This window comes from Salvelinus namaycush, chromosome 20 (assembly GCF_016432855.1).
Source record: "Salvelinus namaycush isolate Seneca chromosome 20, SaNama_1.0, whole genome shotgun sequence".
Lineage (NCBI taxonomy): Eukaryota > Metazoa > Chordata > Actinopteri > Salmoniformes > Salmonidae > Salvelinus > Salvelinus namaycush.
The window spans coordinates 43,797,687-43,819,276 of NC_052326.1; the positions used below are offsets into that span (position 1 = coordinate 43,797,687).

Sequence of the window (21,590 nt, forward strand, 5' to 3'; positions counted from 1 at the left end):
AACCTCCCCTCTGGAATGCTAAGTAATCATGGCGCATTAGCTTGTGTATGCTAACGGGGTCTGAAATCGCACAGGGGAGACACGGAAGCAGTATTTATAGGTCAATGAAAAGAGGAGACGGATAAAATGACACGGGAAAGGGACAAAGCAGGAAAATACCCGTTGTTTTGGTCGGGATGTTTTCTTTAGGTAGAGAGAGGGGGGGAATGGGGAGGGGAGACTAAAATACAAAAGGTTAGCCTAGCCCTGTGGTGCTACTGTAGGTGAAGGAGGGATGAAGGGATTGCCAGACACACTGGGTTAACTGCAGGTTGACATTTCAAAGGTTAACATGCAAAAAGGAGATTTAACTTCAACTGAACAAAACATAAAAGTAAAATGCAACAATATCTATTTTTTTACTGAGTTACAGTTCAGGAAATCAGTCAATTGAAATACATTCATTAGACCCTAATCTATGGATTTGTTAGTCACAGATACATCAGAAAACCAGTCAGTATCTGGTGTGACCATCATTTGCCTCACAACACAACTCCTTCGCATAGAGTTGATTAGGCTGTTGATTGTGGCCTGTGGAATGTTGTCCCACTCCTCTTCAATGACTGTGCGAAGTTGCTGGTTTTTGGCGGGAACTGGAACACGCTGTCGTACATGTTAATCCAAAGCGTCCTAAACATGCTCAATGGGTGACATGTCTGGTGAGTATGCATGCCATGGAAGAACTGGGACATTTTCAGCGTCCAGGAATTGTGTACAGATCCTTGTAACATGAGGCCATGAATTATCATGCTAAAACATGAGGTGATGGCGGCGGCTGAACGGCACGACAATGAGCCTCATGATCTCGTCACAGTATCTCTGTGCATTCAAATTGCCTGTTACGTTCCCCAGTTTCTGTGTTGTAGTTTGTATATGAGTGTGTGTGTTTCAGGAGATGGCTTCCTGAAATTCTCCCCAAGCAGCTGATTGGTCGGCCCCAATTGATGATTGGAGAGCGGACCCCGCCCCCTCGTCAGGACGCAGCTGTCTCCAATTACCAATGCCTTCTGAAGCTATATAAGCCAGTGTTCTGTTGCGCAGAAGGAGATTATTGCAGAGAGAGAATGCAGAGAGAATTTGATTTTGATATAGAGAATTCAATTGCTGAAAACTGTGTTGGTTGTTTTTCAGGGAGCTGAGGGTTATATATTGTTGGTTATTTATCAGAAAGCGATTTGGTATGTACTGTGTTAATTTGTTGCATTATCAGATAGAGCTTATTTGATGTCCTTGATTTCTTAGTTTGTTTGAGTGATTATTTGTTCCCAGGGGGGAAGGGTAAGCCACCTAGGGAGTGCTTAGGCAAGAGGCCCGCGGGCATACATATACCCGTAGTATATTCACTGTCTAGGCACACTAGGTAAGACCTGGGCGGACCACCCCCTGTATTTTGGTTAGGGCACCAGGTGGTGCTAAGTTAGGTAAGTAGTGGGTAGGCAGGTAAGGTAGGAGAGGTTGCTTTGATAGTTACTTTCTTTGCTTTGGTTCCGTCCAGCCCCTTTTCCCCATATTACCGTGTAAAGGAATAAAATCCTAGTAAACGGTCAATTCTGCCTTTTGTCATCCTTTCTCATACCTACAGTCCCATACCTCTCACTACACGGGGAGTTGAGTTGTAGCAGGGTGTTGCGTTCCCTCTACATAGAGGCGTGCGTAACATAATGGGGGCTCATCCGGAATTTGAACCCGGGACCTCTCGCACCCCAAGCGAGAATCATACCCCTAGACCCAATTATGTTACGCACGCCTCTATAAACAAATTTGTGCACAACATTTGAGAGAAATTCTATTTTTGTGTGTATGGAAAATGTCTGGGATCTTTTATTTCAGCTCATGAAACATAGGACCAACACTTTACGCGTTTATATTTTTGCTCAGTGTAAAAAACGACAACACGTACAGACACCCATAAATAGGCCCAGGGCCGGGTGACCACTGGGTCAGGTGTGTGTGTTAGTTCAGTAGTACTCACGTTGACAGATTGGGCTTTCCCATACTTGGCTCTCATCTTGGGCTCCTTGATGGTAGCCAGGTTGGTGCCGGTGACGGTCAACATGGTGCCGCCACTGCAGAAGAAGAAACAGTCAATAACAACCCTCAAACATTACAATAACATAATCCTATTAAAACATTCAACAAAGAACTTCACTGCGATTCCTGTCTTTTATAAGATTAGAGAAGGCACAGTGTGTGTCCTAAATGGGCCCATAGAGCTCTGGTCAAAAGTAGTGCACTATTTAGTGCAGTGCTTCTTAAACATTTCCTTGGGGAATCCCAAACATTTCACAATTTTGTTGTAGTCCTGAACTAGCTCACCTGATTCAACTAGTCAAGTGCTTGATGGTTAGTTGGCAAATTGAATCAGTTGTGCTAGTTCTGGAAAATAACAAATACATGGAACACCTGGGAGTCCCCGATGAGAGGTTTGACAACCACTGATGTAGGGAACAGGGAGTCATTTTGGACAAATCCCATATCTTCCAGAGAACCATGCGCTTCCCGAATACATTTAATTTTAGTCCAAGTGAAAAAGACCCTCCAGCTATGGCATTAATGTTAATGCCCACTCTCACTGTAGAGTATTTGATCTGTTTTACGCACTCTATCACAGATAATGATGGTAACACTAAGGCTCTTACTTGCATATTAAAAGCTTGTTTAAACTCTAATAGTGCTTTGTGGAAGGGACCAAAATACTTGATTATTACCTCAATGAACACCTCCAATGTCTAAAACCCAAAATTATATTCTCCATCTCAGGCACGTGGTGGTATACTGGATGTGCAGGCTTTTGTTCCAGCCCAGCACTAACACACCTGATTACACTTATCGTGGTCAGAAACAGGTGTGTTACTGCTGGGCTGGAACAAAAGCTTTCACATTCAGACTGTCATTGCTGCTTTCTGATCTTTGTAACCTTCAACCTTTTCAATTCGCCCAACAATGACCAACAGGGGCAGGGGAAACATGGGCAAGATTACAGTCCCCCCAGACACCCCCTCGTAGCCACAGGGTGCTGAACTTTCCAAAACACACTGACGTAACGCAATGTGGCAGACCTGAATTGGTTAGCATGCAGGCTAACTTGTATTAGGCCAACTTGCTCGTCTGGTTAGCATGCAGACTAACTTGTCTTAAGGTTACTACAAACTTCACTCCATTGATCTACGTGCGTGCCCATGGATGGAGTCTTTTGTTAACATGATATCCTCGCCGCTCCCACTTTCATTCACAAGGGGGTGATAGCTTTTGTGAAAGCCAGGAAGAATCGCCTTTCCATCCTAGTAGAAGCTATCTGGCAGCCTGGCTAGCTGGCTTTAGACTGGCTAAAAACATAGCACGCCAGCTAGCCTTTTCAGCGTCGCAAATCTCCATGTGAAATAATCAGATTTCAAAAAAATGTTTTAAATGCCCTGGAAAATACTTTTATACTTGCCAGTGTAACCTAAAACATTATCCCAGTTTGAATACACAAGCAGCATATCATTCTCATATCAGCTAAAACTAGAATGTCATCATGTTTGTTCACAGAGAAAAAAGCACATGGCTAGCTAGTTGGCTACAGCAGGTTCTACTATTTCACAATAGCTGTAATCACTAGTTTTTACTTATAAACAAAATACCCTTTTGGATGGATTCCTGTTGTTTGGTTTACTGTTTGAGCAGTCGCTGAGATTATATTTGGTTATCAATGCAAAGTAGGCTACTTTGATGAATAGCCTATATAGCCCCCACTGTATTATCAGGTTGTAAAAAAGTATGTTGAATGACAGAGCATATCACAAGGAGCCGCCCTTTTTTTGTGGAAAAATGACATTGCAACACTGAATCTTGCGTCAGCTTCAAGATTGTAGTGAGCTTTAGGTCCACCTGCTTGTCTTTGAAGAGCAAAGAGAGGCTGCAGCTGCTCGCCCCCCCTCCTCCACACACACACACACACACACACACACACACACACACACACACACACACACACACACACACACACACACACCAAGTGAAACACATTTTACTGGCCCCCCTTAAATGAGGGGATCATTTAAAAACAAAGTTGATAACAAGTTGAGATAGCTGGCCGCTAAACTAATTTAGCAATCTAAAAAATGTTAGCTGACATGGGCTAATTGACTGACTATCAGTGACTGACATAAGAGATGCACAAACAAATTTGTCACACACATACTATTCGAACTCGCAACAGTAAGTTGAGACCCCGAATGAGTGCGGCCCAGGGGCCATCAGTTGCCCATCCATCCCTGGTTTAGAGTAAAGACACTAAATCAAAGACTTGTTACAGACAAAGAGGTCAAAGAGGTAAGAGTGTGTGGTGAGAGTGGTTCAAAAGTAGGTGTTGACTACTACTGAATCCAGGTAACAGTGTGATAATGTTGTGAGAATGTCAAGGCATATCTCCAACCCATTCCTATGTGCCATCTCTGCTGTGCTGTTCTGTCACTGTGATGTTAGCGCAGGCTGAACACCAGTAACTCAGCAGAAGCTGGAAAGTAACAAGTGCGAGTCGTGTCACCGACGTTGCGTAGTGCACGTGTTTTGTCGTATCCACTGTTATTGTTTGCAGCGGACGCGGCGACGAAATTAAACACAAGCCGTGATTGGCCGAGAGGAGTAACAGCCAATCCTCTGGGAGCGTTGAGACAAACAGCAAACGAGAAAGCCAGCGAGGTTACTGCCTCTTCTGAGGCTAATACTAAATAATGCTATCAACTTTTTATTTCTTCGTCTTCACTACTTCACACTTCTGTTCCAAATGAGATCGCTCGCCTCCTCGCACTTCTCATCAGCTTCAAGATTGTAGTGAGCTTTTCTCATCGGTAGTCTGTTGATCGTCTCTCTCCCCGTAGACGTATCAAATTTTACTTGTCACATACACATGGTCAGCAGATGCTAATGCGAGTGTAGCGAAATACTTGTGCTTCTGGTTCCAACAGTGCAGTAATATCTAACAAGTAATCTAACAGTTCCCCCACAACTACCTAACACACACAAATCTAAAAGGGGCTAAAGAGAATATGAAGAAATACAGTTGAAGTTGGAAGTTTACATACACCTTAGCCAAATAAATTTAAACTCAGTTTTTTACAACTCCTGACATTTAATCCTAGTAATAATTCCCTGTCTTAGGTCAGTTAGGATCACCACTATTTTAAGAATGTGAAATGTCAGGATAATAGTAGAGAGAATGATCTTTTTCAGCTTTTTTTTCTTTCATCACATTCCCAGTGGGTCAGACGTTTACATACACTAAATTAGTATTTGGTAGCATTGCCTTTAAATTGTTTAACTTGGGTCAAACATTTCAGGTAGCCTCCCACAAGCTTCCCACACAACTTTGGGTGAATTGTGGCCCATTCCTCCTGACAGAGCTGGTGTAACTGAGTCAGGTTTGCAGGCCTCCTTACTCGCACAAACTTTTCCGTTCTGCCATCACATTTTCTATGGGATTGAGGTCAGGGCTTTGTGATGGCCACTCCAATACTTTGACTTTGTTGTCCTTAAGCCATTTTGCCACAACTTTGGAAGTATGCTTGGGGTAATTGTCCATTTGGAAGACCCATTTGCGACCAAGCTTTAACTTCCCCACTGATGTCTTGAGATGTTGCTTCAATATATCCACATAATTTTCCATCCTCTTGATGCCATCTATTTTGTGAAGTGCACCAGTCCCTCCTGCAGCAAAGCACCCCCACAACATGATCCTGCCACCCCCGTGCTTCACGGTTGGGATTGTGTTCTTCAGCTTGCAAGCTTCCCCATTTTTCCCCCAAACATAATGATGGTCATTATTGCCAAACAGTTGTATTTTTGTTTCATCAGACCAGAGTACATTTCTCCAAAAAGTACGATCTTTGTCCCCATGTGCAGTTGCAAACCGTAGTCTGGGTTTTTTATGGCAGTTTTGGAGCAGTGGCTTCTTCCTTGCTGAGCGGCCTTTCAGGTTATGTTGATATAGGACTCGTTTTACTGTGGATATAGATACTTTTGTACCTGTTTCCTCCAGCATCTTCACAAGGTTCTTAGCTGTTGTTCTGGGATTGATTTGCACTTTTTGCACCTAAGTACTTTCATCTCTAGGAGGCAGAACGCATCTCCTTCCTGAGCTGTATGATGGCTCCGTGGTCCCATGGTGTTTATACTTGCATACTATTGTTTGTACATATGAACATGGTACCTTCAGGCGTTTGGAAATTGTTCCCAAGTGTGAACCAGACTTGTGGAGGTCTACAATTTTTTTCTGAGGTCTTGGCTGATTTCTCCATGATGTCAAGCAGAGGCACTGAGTTTGAAGGTAGGCCTTGAAATACATCCACAGGTACACCTCCAATTGACTCAAATGATGACAATTAGCCTATCAGAAGCTTCTAAAGCCATGACATCATTTTCTGAAATGTTCCAAGCTGTTTAAAGGCACAGTCAACTTAGTGTATGTAAACTTCTGACCCACTGGAATTGTGATACAGTGAATTATAAGTGAAATAATCTGTCTGTAAACAATTGTTGGAAAAATTACTTGTGTCATGCACAAAGTAGATGTCCTAGCCAACTTGACAAAACTATAGTTTGTTAAAAATAAATTTGTGGAGTGGTTGAAAAACGAGTTTTAATGACTCCAACCTAAGTGTATGTAAACTTCCGACTTCAACTGTAAATATATGGATGAGCAATGGTCGAGTGGCATAGGCAAAGTGCAATAGATGGTATAAAAAAACAGTATATACATATGATATGACTAATGTAAGATATGTATACATTATTAAAGTGGCAATATTTAAAGTGGCATTGTTTAAAATGAATAGTGATCCATTTGTCTTCATCACACTGTCTGTGTGGGTGGACCATTTCAGTTTCTCGTTGATGTGTGCGCCGAGTAACTTAAAACTTTCCACTTTCTCCACTGCTGTCCCTAGTATGTGGATAGGGGATGCTCCCTCTGCTGTTTCATGAAGTCCATGATCATCTCCTTTGTTTTGTTGACATTGAGTGAGACATTGTTTTCCTGACACCACACTCTGAGTGCCCTCACCTCCTCCCTGTAGGCTGTCTCATCGTTGTTGGTAATCAAGCGGGGCGGCCTGCCACTGAAGTGGGTCTAGGGTGGCCGGTAAGGTGAAGGTGATCTGAACCTTGACTAGTCTCTCAAAGCACTTCATGATGACAGAAGTGAGTGCTACGGGGCGGTAGTCATTTAGTTCAGTTATCTGAGGACGTGGCTAGGGATGTTGGCTGGGACAGCAGCCTTGCGAGGGTTAACACGTCTAAATGTTTTACTCACGGCGGCCACAGAGAAGGAGAGGGGGGCGCAGTACTTGTTAGCGGGCCGCGACGGTGGTTTGTTTGGAAGTGTGACGTCGGTGTCCGTGACGTGGCTGGTTTTCTTTTTGTAGTCCGTGATTTCCTGTAGACCCTGCCACATACGTCTTGTGTCTGAGCCATTGAATTGCGACTCCACTTTGTCCCTGTACCGGCATTTCGCTTGTTTGATTGCCTTGCGGGGGGAATAACTACACTGTTTATATTCAGGCATATTCCCAGACCTCTTTCCATGGTTAAATGTGGTGGTTCGCGCTTTCAGTTTTGTGTGAATGGCACCACCCATCCACGGTTTCTGGTTAGGATAGATTTTAATAGTCACAGTGAGTACAACATCTTCAATGCACTTCTTTATAAATCCACTCACCAAGTCAGCGTATGTTATTCTCTGAGGCTGACCGGAACATATCCCAGTCCGCGTGATCAACACAATCTTGAAGCGTGGATTCCGATTGGTCAAACAGTGTTGAATGGTTCTAGTCACGGGTACATCCTGTTTGAGTGTCTGCCTATACGATCGTAGGAGCAAGATGGCGCCGTAGTCGGATTTGCCAAAGGGAGGGCGGGGCAGGGCTTTGTATGCATCACAGAAGTTACAGTAGCAGTGGTCTAGTGTATTACCCCCACCTGTAGTGCAATCAATTAGCTGATTTAGATTTCAAATTTGCTTTGTTAAAATCCCTAGCTACAATAAATGCAGCCTCAGGATATATGGTTTCCAGTTTACATAGAGTCCAGTGAAGTTCCTTTAAGGCTATCTTGGTGTCTGCTTGAGGGGGAATGTACACAGCTGTGACGATAACTGACGAGAATTCTCTTGGAAGGTAACATGGCCGGCATTTGATGTGAGGAATTCTAGGTCGGGTGAGCAGAAGGACTTGAGTTCCTGTATGTTGTTATGATTACACCATGAGTCGTTAATCATGTAGCATACATCCCCGCCCTTCCTCTTCCAAGAGAGGTGTGTATCTCTGTCGGTGCGACGCATGGAGAAGCCCGGTGGCTGAACTGATTCCGACAACATATCCGAGACAGCCATGTTTCCGTGAAACGGAGAACGTTACAATCTCTGGAAGGCAACCCCCTTGCTCGGATTTTGTCTACCTTGTTGTCAAGAGACTGGACATTGGCGAGTAGTATACTCGCGAGCGGTGGGCGATGTGCACATCTACGGAGCCTGACAAGGAGGCCGCTCTGTCTGCCCCCGCCGTTGTCTTGGGTCGGCTTCTGGGATTAGATCCATTGTCCTGGGTGGTGGTCCAAACAGAGGATCCACTTCGGGAAAGTCGTATTCCTGGTCGTAATGTTGGTAAGTTGACATCGCTCTTATATCTAATAGTTCTTCCCGGCTGTATGTAATAAGACTTAAGACTTCCCGGGGTAACAATGTAAGAAATAATACATAAAAAAGCAAAATACTGAATAGTTTCCTAAGGACTCGATGCGAGGCGACCATGTCTGTCAGCGCCAACTACCCACCGTGATGTCTCCATGGTGGTTTGTTCCGTTCCCCCTAGCGACTGACTGCCATTTTGTGTCTAGCGGCTTCAGGTCTGTTTTGGCGCCCTTGAGACGCAACTGCCAAATCATCAAAAAGCACTTGGAAATACTTTGTGCTTACTTACTCCAGGGTAGCCATTTTATTTTTTTGTATTTTTTTCCCAAGTGGTTGCTGTTTTTTTCTCCCACCAAAGCTATTCAAAGAGCACTGCTTACTTGTCCCTGAGCAACACAGCTTATTCAGAGCCTATTCAAATTAAGTTTCCTCTAGGTACAGATCTAGGATCAGATTCCCCTCCCTCAAACCTAACCTTAACCATTAGCGGGAGAAATCCAAACTGACCCAGGATCAGCATCTAGGGTCAATTTCACCTTGTGAGTGCACATTGTGTCCTCACCTGGATCCACTCCCCATTGAACTTGTTTTCAATCTACAATCTCTATGTGTCCTTATAAGCAACTATAAATGCATATTAAAAGGTGCACTTCATAAATGTTTTAATTCATATCCATGTCCAGCAGCACCATACATGTAGTAAAACATGTGAGTTTTCAGTTGAAAAGTGTTGGGGAAGGGGAAAGGGGGATACCTAGTCAGTTGTACAACTGACAACTGACAACAGTTGTACAGCTTTCAACTGAAATGTGTCTTCTGCATTTAAACCAACCCCTCTGAATCAGAGAAGTGTGGGGGGCTGCCTTAATCGACATACAGTGGGTTGACTGCCTTGCTCAGGGGCAGAATGACAGATTAATACCTTGTCAGCTCGGGGATTCGATCCAGCAACCTTTCGGTTACTGGCCCAACGCTCTAACACCAAGGCTACCTGCCGCCAGTTGAAGTGTCCCTTTAATACCTATTATGTACAGTATTTAAAATGCATTGCAAGACAGGTGGCACAGAGCGTGTTCCAAAAATATATCACTTCTGTGAAATACATTGTGTCAGAAAAATTTATATAGTATGTATAAACTGTAAGTAGAAGACTAAGTGTTGTTGTTCATTAGTTTACTCCAATTTAAACAGGGGTGGTAGGGTTAGGGGAAAATAATAAAATAACATATATTTTTTAAATATACAGTCATGTTTGGACACACCTACTCATTCAAGGGTTTCTCTTTATTTTCACTATTTTCTACATTGTAAAATAACAGTGAAGACATCAAAACTATGAAATAACACATATGGAATGATGTAGTAACCAAAAAAGTGTTCAACAAAAGATGGTTGAGATTATTCAAAGCAGCCCCCCTTTGCCTTAATGACAGCTTTGCACTCTCTTGGCATTCTCTCAACCAGCTTCACCTGGAATGCTTTTCCCACAGTCTTGAAGAAGTTCCCACATATGCTGAGCACTTGTTGGCTGCTTTTCCTTCACCATGCGGTCCAACTCCTCCCAAACCATCTCAATTGGGTTGAAGTCAGGTGATTGTGTAGGCCAGGTCATCTGATGCAGCACACCATCACTCTCATTCTTGGTCAAATAGCCTTTACACATGCTGGAGGTGTGTGGGTTCATTGTCCTGTGGAAAAACAAATTATAGTCCTACTAAGCGCAAACCAGATGGGATGGCGTATTGCTGCAGAATGCTGTGGTAGCTATGCTGGTTTAGTATGCCTTGAATTCTAAATAAATCACTGAAGGTGTCACCAGTAAAGCACCCGCACACCATCACACCTCCTCCTCTGTGCTTCACGGTGGGAACCACAGATGCAAAGATAATTTGTTCACCTACTCTGCATCTCACAAAGACACGGAGGTTGGAACCAAAAATCTTACATTTGAACTAATCAGATGAAAGGACAGATTTCCACTAGTCTTGTGTCCTTGGCTCGTGTTTCTTGGCCCAAGCAAGTCTCTTCTTCTGATTGGTGTCCTTTAGTAGTGGTTTCTTTGCAGCAATTTGACCATGAAGGCCTGATTCACGCAGTCTCCTCTGAACAGTTGATGTTGAGATGTGTCTATTACTTGAATCTGTGAAGCATTTATTTTAGCTGCAATTTGTGAGGCTGGTAACTCTAATGAACGTATCCTCTGCAGCAGAGGTAACTCAGTCTTCCTTTCCTGTGGCAGTCCTTATGAGAGCCAGTTTCATCATAGCGCTTGATGAAAAACAGCTTCTATCTCAAGGCCATCAGACTGTTAAACAGCCACCACTAACATTGAGTGGCTGCTGCCATACATGTAAAAAATGTATCACTAGCCACTTTAAACAATGCCACTTAAAATAATGTTTACATACCCTACATTACGCATCTCATATGTATATACTGTACTCTATACCACCTACTGCATCTTGCCATCTTTATGTAATACATGTATCACTAGCCACTTTAAACAATGCCACTTAATATAATGTTTACATACCCTACATTACGCATCTCATATGTATATACTGTACTCGATACCATCTACTGCATCTTGCCTATGCCGTTCTGTACCAACACTCATTCATATATCTTTATGTACATATTCTTCATCCCTTTACACTTGTGTGTATAAGGTATCTGTTGTGAAATTGTTAGGTTAGATTACTCGTTGGTTATTACTGCATTGTCGGAACTAGAAGCACAAGCATTTCGCTACACTTGCATTAACATCTGCTAACCATGTGTATGTGACGAATAAAATTGGATTTGATTTGATTTGGTTTTTGCGACTGCAGAATTGACTGACCGTCATGTCTTAAAGTAATGATGGACTGTCGTTTCTCTTTGCTTATTTGAGCTGTTCTTGCCATAATATGGACTTGGTCTTTTACCAAATAGGGCTATCTTCTGTATACCACCCCTACCTTGTCACAACACAACTGATTTGCTCAAATGCATTAAGGAAAGAAATTCCACAAATTAACATTTAACAAAGCACACCTGTTAAATGCATTCCAGGTGACTACCTCATGAAGCTGGTTGAGAGAATGCCAAGCGTGTGCAAAGCTGTCATCAAGGCAAAGGGTGGCTACTTTGAATAATCTCAACCAGCTTTTGTTTAACACTTTTTTGGTTACTACATGATTCCATTTGGGTCTCCCAAGTGGCGCAGCGATCTAAGGCACTGCATCTCAGTGCTAGAGGAGTCACTACAGACCCTGGTTTGATACCAAACTGTATCACAACCGGCCGTGATTGGGAGTCCCATAGTGCGTTGCACAATTGGACCAGTGTCTTCCAGGTTAGGGTTTGGCCGGGGTAGGCTGTCATTACTATTTCCGGGAGCATCAACAGTGTTATCTGCCTACCTGGTAGCTACTGGTTTACATTCAGATAAAATTGAGAAATGAACTCAACTCAGTTTTTCTAGATCATTCTATCGAGCCCATTTTGCATCAGAATCCACTTCCTGCTCTGCACACAGCTTGTGTTTGTTCATAAATATTGCCGCAGCAAACTGTCACGCCACATTGTCTCATTTGAATAAGTCAGTGCGTATTTATACAGTCTTTGCATCGACTGCAGTACAAACTACAGGCGTAATTACACCTATCCATTCCTTTCAGATCTCTACATAGAATTAAAACACAAATTAAACTGTATTGTCCAACAAAAGATCTAAAGCAATCTGTTAAGACCAGTTAAGACCAGTACCATTCAGTTTAAGACCCTCACCTAGCGATGCTCCAGTCAGGTTCGATCTTAAAGATGGTGGGGTCATCGGTGTAGTTGAATTTGATCTCTGGGTTTCTGAGCTCAGCTGAGTTGATGTCCACCATGACGGGGGTACCTCCAGGACTCTGACCCGCCGGGGTCACACACACCATCTCCCTGGCACTCCGCCTGGAAGGGAAGAGGGAGTGTGTAACATGAAGGAAAAGCATGTCATACATACACACACACACGCTCTAACTAAGATGAGGGCCACACGAGGCACACTCACACACAGAGACAAAAAAAATAACACCACACGTAACCTCTGCTCTGTAAAGATCTTCAACAATGCTAAACATGACACACACACACACACACACCCAACCACACAAGAACTCTAAGGGAGTTTTCACACATTGTTCTGAGCTATAGTTTGAATCATAGTTCGGTTATTTGTATTTTTTTAATTTTGTCTGTTTGGTTTTACATTACCAAATATCAAACGAACTAAAATGCCTAAACAAAACCACCTTTTCTTGAAAGTCATTAGTTTATTGGATAAAAATGCTCAAGTTAAATCGATCTATGACTATCAAAAAGCATAACTTGTGTGTCCCAAACTTCATATTACTGTCGCTTTTGTCTTCCAACAACATCCGGGAGGAAAAAGCGTAATAGAAACTAACTGTGACTTGAATAGTGAATTTATTCAGTAGACTATATCCCTGGTACAGACCCAGTCTCCCCAAATCTGCACTGGATGCGCTCATAAATGCATTGCTACTCAAAGAATGATATGAAGTTATGGTACTGTATGCATTTCATAAAATGCTTTCAGTCAAACAACCATTAATACTGTGCACCTCTGGTTATTGTCCTGTGTTTGGTCTGGACTGCATTCTCACCTGCAGCCAACCGCACCATGGTATGAAATCGGACCGAGGCCACCCTTTTTGAGTGAACCACGGTGCGTTGTTTAGTGCGCTCCCGAGGGCTGATAGTGTTCACCAGTCCAAATGAACCGAACTAAGTGGGAAAATGCTCCCGATGTTTTGAAAAAAACCTCCAAACCAATTTGGTGTGAAAGCCCCATAAGAGCGCCAAGAACAGCAGTCTCTTTCTCCCTGACTGATCTGGAGTGTCAGCCGTCTCTTTCTCCCTGACTGATCTGGAGTGTCAGCCGTCTATTTCTCCCTGACTGATCTGGAGTGTCAGCCGTCTCTTTCTCCCTGACTGATCTGGAATGTCAGCCGTCTCTTTCTCCCTGACTGATCTGGAATGTCAGCCGTCTCTTTCTCCCTGACTGATCTGGAGTGTCAGCCGTCTCTTTCTCCCTGACTGATCTGGAGTGTCAGCCGTCTCTTTCTCCCTGACTGATCTGGAGTGTCAGCCGTCTCTTTCTCCCTGACTGATCTGGAGTGTCAGCCGTCTATTTCTCCCTGACTGATCTGGAGTGTCAGCCTTCTCTTTCTCCCTGACTGATCTGGAGTGTCAGCCGTCTCTTTCTCCCTGACTGATCTGGAGTGTCAGCCGTCTCTTTCTCCCTGACTGATCTGGAGTGTCAGCCGTCTCTTTCTCCCTGACTGATCTGGAGTGTCAGCCGTCTCTTTCTCCCTGACTGATCTGGAGTGTCAGCCGTCTATTTCTCCCTGACTGATCTGGAGTGTCAGCCGTCTATTTCTCCCTGACTGATCTGGAGTGTCAGCCGTCTATTTCTCCCTGACTGATCTGGAGTGTCAGCCGTCTATTTCTCCCTGACTGATCTGGAGTGTCAGCCGTCTATTTCTCCCTGACTGATCTGGAATGTCAGCCTTCTCTTTCTCCCTGACTGATCTGGAGTGTCAGCCATCTATTTCTCCCTGACTGATCTGGAGTGTCAGCCGTCTCTTTCTCCCTGACTGATCTGGAGTGTCAGCCGTCTATTTCTCCCTGACTGATCTGGAGCGTCAGCCGTCTCTTTCCTCCTGACTGATCTGGAGTGTCAGCCGTCTCTTTCTCCCTGAATGATCTGGAGTGTCAGCCGTCTCTTTCTCCCTGACTGATCTGGAGTGTCAGCCGTCTATTTCTCCCTGACTGATCTGGAGTGTCAGCCTTCTCTTTCTCCCTGACTGATCTGGAGTGTCAGCCGTCTATTTCTCCCTGACTGATCTGGAGTGTCAGCCGTCTCTTTCTCCCTGACTGATCTGGAGTGTCAGCCGTCTCTTTCTCCCTGACTGATCTGGAGTGTCAGCCGTCTCTTTCTCCCTGACTGATCTGGAGTGTCAGCCGTCTCTTTCTCCCTGACTGATCTGGAGTGTCAGCCGTCTATTTCTCCCTGACTGATCTGGAGTGTCAGCCGTCTCTTTCTCCCTGACTGATCTGGAGTGTCAGCCGTCTCTTTCTCCCTGACTGATCTGGAGTGTCAGCCTTCTCTTTCTCCCTGACTGATCTGGAATGTCAGCCGTCTCTTTCTCCCTGACTGATCTGGAGTGTCAGCCGTCTCTTTCTCCCTGACTGATCTGGAATGTCAGCCGTCTATTTCTCCCTGACTGATCTGGAGTGTCAGCTGTCTCTTTCTCCCTGACTGATCTGGAATGTCAGCCGTCTCTTTCTCCCTGACTGATCTGGAGTGTCAGCCGTCTCTTTCTCCCTGACTGATCTGGAGTGTCAGCCGTCTCTTTCTCCCTGACTGATCTGGAGTGTCAGCCGTCTATTTCTCCCTGACTGATCTGGAGTGTCAGCCGTCTATTTCTCCCTGACTGATCTGGAGTGTCAGCCGTCTCTTTCTCCCTGACTGATCTGGAGTGTCAGCCGTCTCTTTCTCCCTGACTGATCTGGAGTGTCAGCCGTCTCTTTCTCCCTGACTGATCTGGAGTGTCAGCCGTCTCTTTCTCCCTGACTGATCTGGAGTGTCAGCCGTCTCTTTCTCCCTGACTGATCTGGTGTCAGCCTTCTCTTTCTCCCTGACTGATCTGGAATGTCAGCCGTCTCTTTCTCCCTGACTGATCTGGAGTGTCAGCCGTCTCTTTCTCCCTGACTGATCTGGAATGTCAGCCTTCTCTTTCTCCCTGACTGATCTGGAATGTCAGCCGTCTATTTCTCCCTGACTGATCTGGAGTGTCAGCCGTCTCTTTCTCCCTGACTGATCTGGAATGTCAGCCGTCTCTTTCTCCCTGACTGATCTGGAGTGTCAGCCGTCTCTTTCTCCCTGACTGATCTGGAATGTCAGCCGTCTCTTTCTCCCTGACTGATCTGGAGTGTCAGCCGTCTCTTTCTCCCTGACTGATCTGGAGTGTCAGCCGTCTCTTTCTCCCTGACTGATCTGGAGTGTCAGCCGTCTCTTTCTCCCTGACTGATCTGGAGTGTCAGCCGTCTCTTTCTCCCTGACTGATCTGGAGTGTCAGCTGTCTATTTCTCCCTGACTGATCTGGAGTGTCAGCCGTCTATTTCTCTCTGACTGATCTGGAGTGTCAGCTGTCTATTTCTCCCTGACTGATCTGGAGTGTCAGCCGTCTATTTCTCTCTGACTGATCTGGAGTGGAAGCAGTCGCTTTTTCCCTGATTGATCTGGAGTGGCAGCCTTCTCCCTGACTGATATGAAGTGGCAGCAGTCTCAGAGACTGCCGGTCATCACAATGTGATGCAACCTCCCCCGACATGCAGCCAGCTGTGCTGTGTTATGAAAGTTTTTTGTGGTTTGGCTTTGTTAGCCAAACGTTGCACTCTGCAGAGTAGGTTACTTCCAACACCTTGACAAAATGTTGTGTTGGCAAAGCAGACATCCAAAAGATGTAGTGCGTGTTTGTACATCAGTATAATGTGAGGGATCCTGTGACTGTATTGTGTGTTTGTGTGTTTGTGTGTTTGTTTTTGTGCGTGTGCGTGTGTAAATGTTTTCCTACATTATCAGGACAAGAATGTCCTGACAAGAGACCAGAACATTTTGAAAAGTCTGGACTGTTTTCATGACCAGAATTTGTTAAAATTCTATTTTAGGCATAAGGGTTAGGTTTAGGGTTTGGTTTCACCAAGTCCAAGACCTGTTGAAGCCGCATTGAATAACAGATTCAATACATGGAGAATCAGAAAGTTCCACCCCAAAAATCAAAAGGAAGTTTGTTCTGAAGTGTCTGTCCTATATCTGAGAGATATAAGAAAGATTGGGATATTTTAGTTTATTTTTTACATGCATTTAACCCTTTGTTATTGGCTCTAAACAGTCTAAGCCCTGTATAAGCAGGGGGAGGGGGTTCTACTAAGCCATCTGGAATTGTTTTAACATCATATCAAGGATCATTTTACAATTTCATTTTCAATTTTAAGACCCCTTGAAGCATAAAAAATATAAATAAAAAAGAATACCTTTTTATTTGACTTGGCTTTACTGCTATTAGCCCATACAAATGCATTGGATAACAGAGTCACTACATGGAACAGATAGTCCCCTCAGTTTCTGTCTTATATCTGAGAAATATTTTTCATGTATTTAACCCCTTATTTTTGGCACTAAACAGTCTCCCTATGTAGTGCATTCAGAACGTTTTCAGACCCCTTAACATTTTCCACATTTTGTTACGTTACAGCCTTATTCTAAAATTGATTAAATGGTTTTTTTCTTCATCAATCTACAAACAATGCCCCATAATGACGATGCGAAATACATGTTTTTAGAAATGTTCTTTTAAAATACCAGATTTACATAAGTATTCAGACTCTTTGCTATGGGACTCAAAATTGAGCTCAGGTGCATCCTGTTTCCATTGATCATCCTTGATTGGAGTCCACCTGTGGTAAATTCATGATTGGACATGTTTTAAAATTGCACACACCTGTCTATATAAGGTCCCACAGTTGACAGTGCATGTCAGAGCAAAAATCAGGTCATGAGGTTGAAGGAATTGTCAGTAGTGCTCCGAGACAGGATTGTGTCAAGGCACAGATCTGGGGAAGGGTACCAAAAACATTCTGCAGCATTGAATGTCCCCAAGAGCACAGTGGCCTCCATAATTCTTAAATGGAAGAAGTTTGGAACCAACAATACTCTTTCTAGAGCAGGCCGCCCGGCCAAACTGAGCAATTGGGAGAGAAGGGCCTTAGTCATGGAGGTGACCAAGAACCTGGTGGTCACTCTGACAGAACTCCAGAGTTCCTCTGTGGAGATGGAAGAACCATCCAGAAGGACAACCATTTCTGCAACCTTCCACCAATCACTCCTCAGTAAAAGGAACATGACAGCCTGCTTGGAGTTTGCCAAAAGGCACCTAAAGGACTCAGACCATGATTGACCAAGATAGAACTCTAGAAGCGTTACGTTTGGAGGAAACCTGGCACCATCCCTGCTGTGAAGCATGAGTGACAGCATCATGCTGTGGGGATGTTTTTCAGTGGCAGGGACTGGGAGACTAGTCAGGATCGAGGGAAAGATAAATGGAACAAAGTCCAGAGAGATCATTGATGAAAACCTGCTCTAGAAGGCTCAGGACCTCAGACTGGGGCAAGGTTCACATTCTAACAGGAAAATGACCCTAAGCACACAGCCAAGACAACGCAGGAGTAACTTCGGGACAAGTCTCTGAGTGGCCCAGCGAGAGCCCGGAATTGAACCCGATTGAACATCTCTGGAGAGACCTGAAAATAGCTGTGCAGTGACGCTCCCCATCCAACCTGACAGAGCTTGAGAGGATCTGTAGAGAAGAATGGGAGAAACTCCCCAAATACAGGTGTGCCAAGCGTGTAGCGTCATTGCCAATAAGAGGCTGTAATCGCTGTCAAAGGTTCTTCAACAAAGTACTGAGTCCTTTAGCAAAAAATCTACAAATAAAACCGCTTTTGTGTCATTATAGGGTATAGTGTGTAGATTGATGAGAGAAAAAAGAATTCAATCCATTTTGGAATAAGGCTGTACTTTCCGAATGCACTGTACTTCCTTTCATTTTTCCAACTGGTACCGGGGGATCTTCAGATGAGTCATTTTGGCCTGTGGGTGTCCTAGAGCAAAACAACCAACATGTACGTGTTTGTGAGTCTCACCTTCCCACGGAGGAGTCACAGCGTGTAGCCCAAACTATTTTGGTTGCTACAGAAAGAAGTTGGCAGATTGGCTGTACCAACTTCAGATGGATCCCACGATGTTGTGGGGGTCGTAGAGCAAAACAGAGAACACAATCGTGTTCTTGAGAAGCCAAACCGTTCAGACGCTACAGACAAATTTTGGATGTCTCATGGTCTGACAAACACTGCTCGAGCTCTATCATCTTTCCCCGCAGATGCGGAAGTGCGACATAGGCGGATGCGGTGGATTGAGACACATCCAATGCAAATAACAGATCTCTAGCTTAAACTGACAGATTTTTATGGGGAGTTTTTTATTATGCTAATTTGATTTATGAGGGGGCGCAGATGTGGACCTTAGGGTTAAGGTTAGGAGTTCAGGTTTTGGGGTTAAAGTTTTGGGTTTAGGGAAAATAGCATTTTGAATGGGAATACAAATTCACGTCAAAAAAGCTATGTGTGTGGGTGTGGAGGTATGTGTGTTCAGGCTGTATGTGTGTGTATATTTGAATTTATCAAGGATCCCCAACAGTTCCTGCCAAGGCAGCAGCTACTCTTCCTGAAGTCCAGCAACATTAAGGCAGTTATATACAATTTAAAAAGTGATATGACATTACATTTCACAACACTTTTCACAAAACATTGTGTTCCCTTAGGGGACTACTCTACTACCACATACCTACAATACAAAATCCATGTGTACCTGTGTGTTGAGTGTGTGTTTTATCATGTGAATGTACGTGCCAGCGCTTGTCTGCGTATGCATGTATCTGTGCCTGTGTGTGTGTCTCTTCACAGTCCCCACTGTTCCATAAGGTGTATTTGTATCTGTTTTTTAAATCTGATTCTACTGCTTGCATCAGTTACCTGATGTGGAATAGAGTTCCATTTAGCCATGGCTCTATGTAGTACTGTGCGCCTCCCATAGTCTGTTCTTGACTTGGGGATTGTGAAGAGACCTTTGGTGGCATGTTGTGGGGTATGCAACTGAACAATAGTCTAGTTGCGACAAAACTAGGGCTTGTAGGACCTTCCTTGTTGATAGTATTGTTAAAAAGGCATAGCAGCGCTCATTATGGACAGACTTCTCCCCATCTTAGCTATAGTTCTATAAACATGTTTTGACCATGACAGTACACAATCCAGGGTTACTCCAAGCAGCTTAGTCACCTAGTAAATGATTCTAAATTTTATAAATTTTATTTAGGACTAGCTTATTCCTTGCCACCCATTCTGAAACGAATTGCAGCTCAGTGATTTAACTCGCTGTAATAGCGGACGTGTATAGTGTTGAGTCATTCGCATACATAGACTTTACTCAAAGCCAGTGGCATGTCATTAGTAAAAAGTAAAAAGGGGCCTAGACAGCTGCCCTGGGGAATTCCTGATTCTACCTGGATTATGTTGGAGAGGCTTCCATTAAACTTCTTGTCAATAGGGGGTGCTGTTAGCACTTTGTAATAATTACGTTCCCAAATTAAACTGCCTCGTACTCAATTCTTGCTCGTACAATATGCATATTATTATTACTATTGGATAGAAAACACTCTCTAGTTTCTAAAACCGTTTGAATTATATCTGTGAGTGAAACAGAACTGGACTTAGAGCAATTTTCCTATGTGGATGTGAGAATGCAGAATTCTGCAAGCTGCTCTGAGATCTGTTTATAAATCTGCCTGTCTTCTATTGGTTGAGATGCACTGCATACGCCTTCCCCTGGATGTTAGCGAATAGTGAGACTTGAAATGGAGTCTCTACGTAGATCTGAAAGGTTATAAATAGCTTGGCAAGGAAGTGTCTGGTCTTTTCCCTCTTCGCTCTGACGCACGGAGGACCTTGGCATATCGTACTAGAACCTTCGGTTATAGCTCTTAGAAATATCCGGCTGTGTTTTTATTCGATATAGGCTTTAAAGACATCATAATGTTGTTATTTTAAACCGAATTATATCAGTTTATGTCAGTATATTGCGATTTTCGGGTATTTATTTTTGTGGCGTTCTAGGGAGTTGGGTATCTCTGGCTTACATGCTAATGTTTACTGCTAATTGCAACGTTGAAGACGACATTCTACAACCGAGCAACGATTCTTTTGGACAAAGGACACCTTTCCCAAGATTCTGATGGGAGTTCATCAAAAAGTAAGAACTATTTATGCTGTTAATTCGTTGTTCTGTTGAAAAATGTAAAATGCATAAGCCGCCATTAATTTCAGTGCAGCCTCGCTTTAACGCACGCTGTATGTTGTAGTAATGTTAATTTTAAAAATGTAACACAGCGATTGCATTAAGAACTAATTTATCTTTCATTTGCTGTCCAACCTGTATTTTTTTGTCAAGTTTATGATTATTTATCGATTAGAATAGGTGCCTCTCCCAAGATTTCTCCCGACATTTTCTTGGCAGCTTGGCTACTTTTCTCATTGTATAACCATGATTTGTGCCGCTAAATATGCACATTTTCGAACAAACTCTATATGCATTGTGTAATATGATGTTATAGGACTGTCATCTGAAGAATTCTGAGCAGGTCAGTGAAAAAATTTATATATTTTGGTGGTTTATACGTTATCGCTATTTTTGGCTTGAATCAATGCTGTTGTGTGTTTGCTATTGTGGTAAGCTAATATAACGCTATATTGTGTTTTCGCTGTAAAACACTTAGAAAATCTGAAATATTGGCTGGATTCACAAGATCTGTGTCTTTCATTTGCTGTACGCTGTGTATTTTTCATAAATGTTTTATGACGAGTATTTAGGTAATACACGATGGTCTCTGTAGTTATTCTAGTTGCTTTGGTGAGAGTTGTGATGGTGGCTGCAATGGTAAACTATGATTTATACCTGAAATATGCACATTTTTCTAACAAAACATATGCTATACAATAAATATGTTATCAGACTGTCATCTGATGAAGTTGTTTCTTGGTTAGTGGCTATTTATATTTTTATTTGGTCGAATTTGTGATAGCTACTGATGCAGTAAAAAAATGGTGGAGTAAAAAAAGTGGTGTCTTTTGCTAACGTGGTTAGCTAATAGATTTACATATTGTGTCTTCCCTGTAAAACATTTTAAAAATCAGAAATGATGGCTGGATTCACAAGATG

General features: G+C 43.4%; 1 protein-coding gene across 1 annotated transcript in view; it reads right to left on the minus strand.

Moving 5' to 3' along the window:
• The window catches only part of LOC120065392 (plexin-A1-like), a 384,951-nt gene that overhangs the window by 61,840 nt on the left and 301,521 nt on the right, over positions 1 to 21,590 (minus strand). The window contains exons 15-16 of the mRNA XM_039016370.1: positions 12,476 to 12,643; positions 2,012 to 2,105 (exon numbers count right to left, since the gene is read on the minus strand). Of these exons, the coding sequence (XP_038872298.1) occupies positions 2,012 to 2,105; positions 12,476 to 12,643 (262 nt within the window). The remainder of the gene's footprint in view (positions 1 to 2,011; positions 2,106 to 12,475; positions 12,644 to 21,590) is intronic.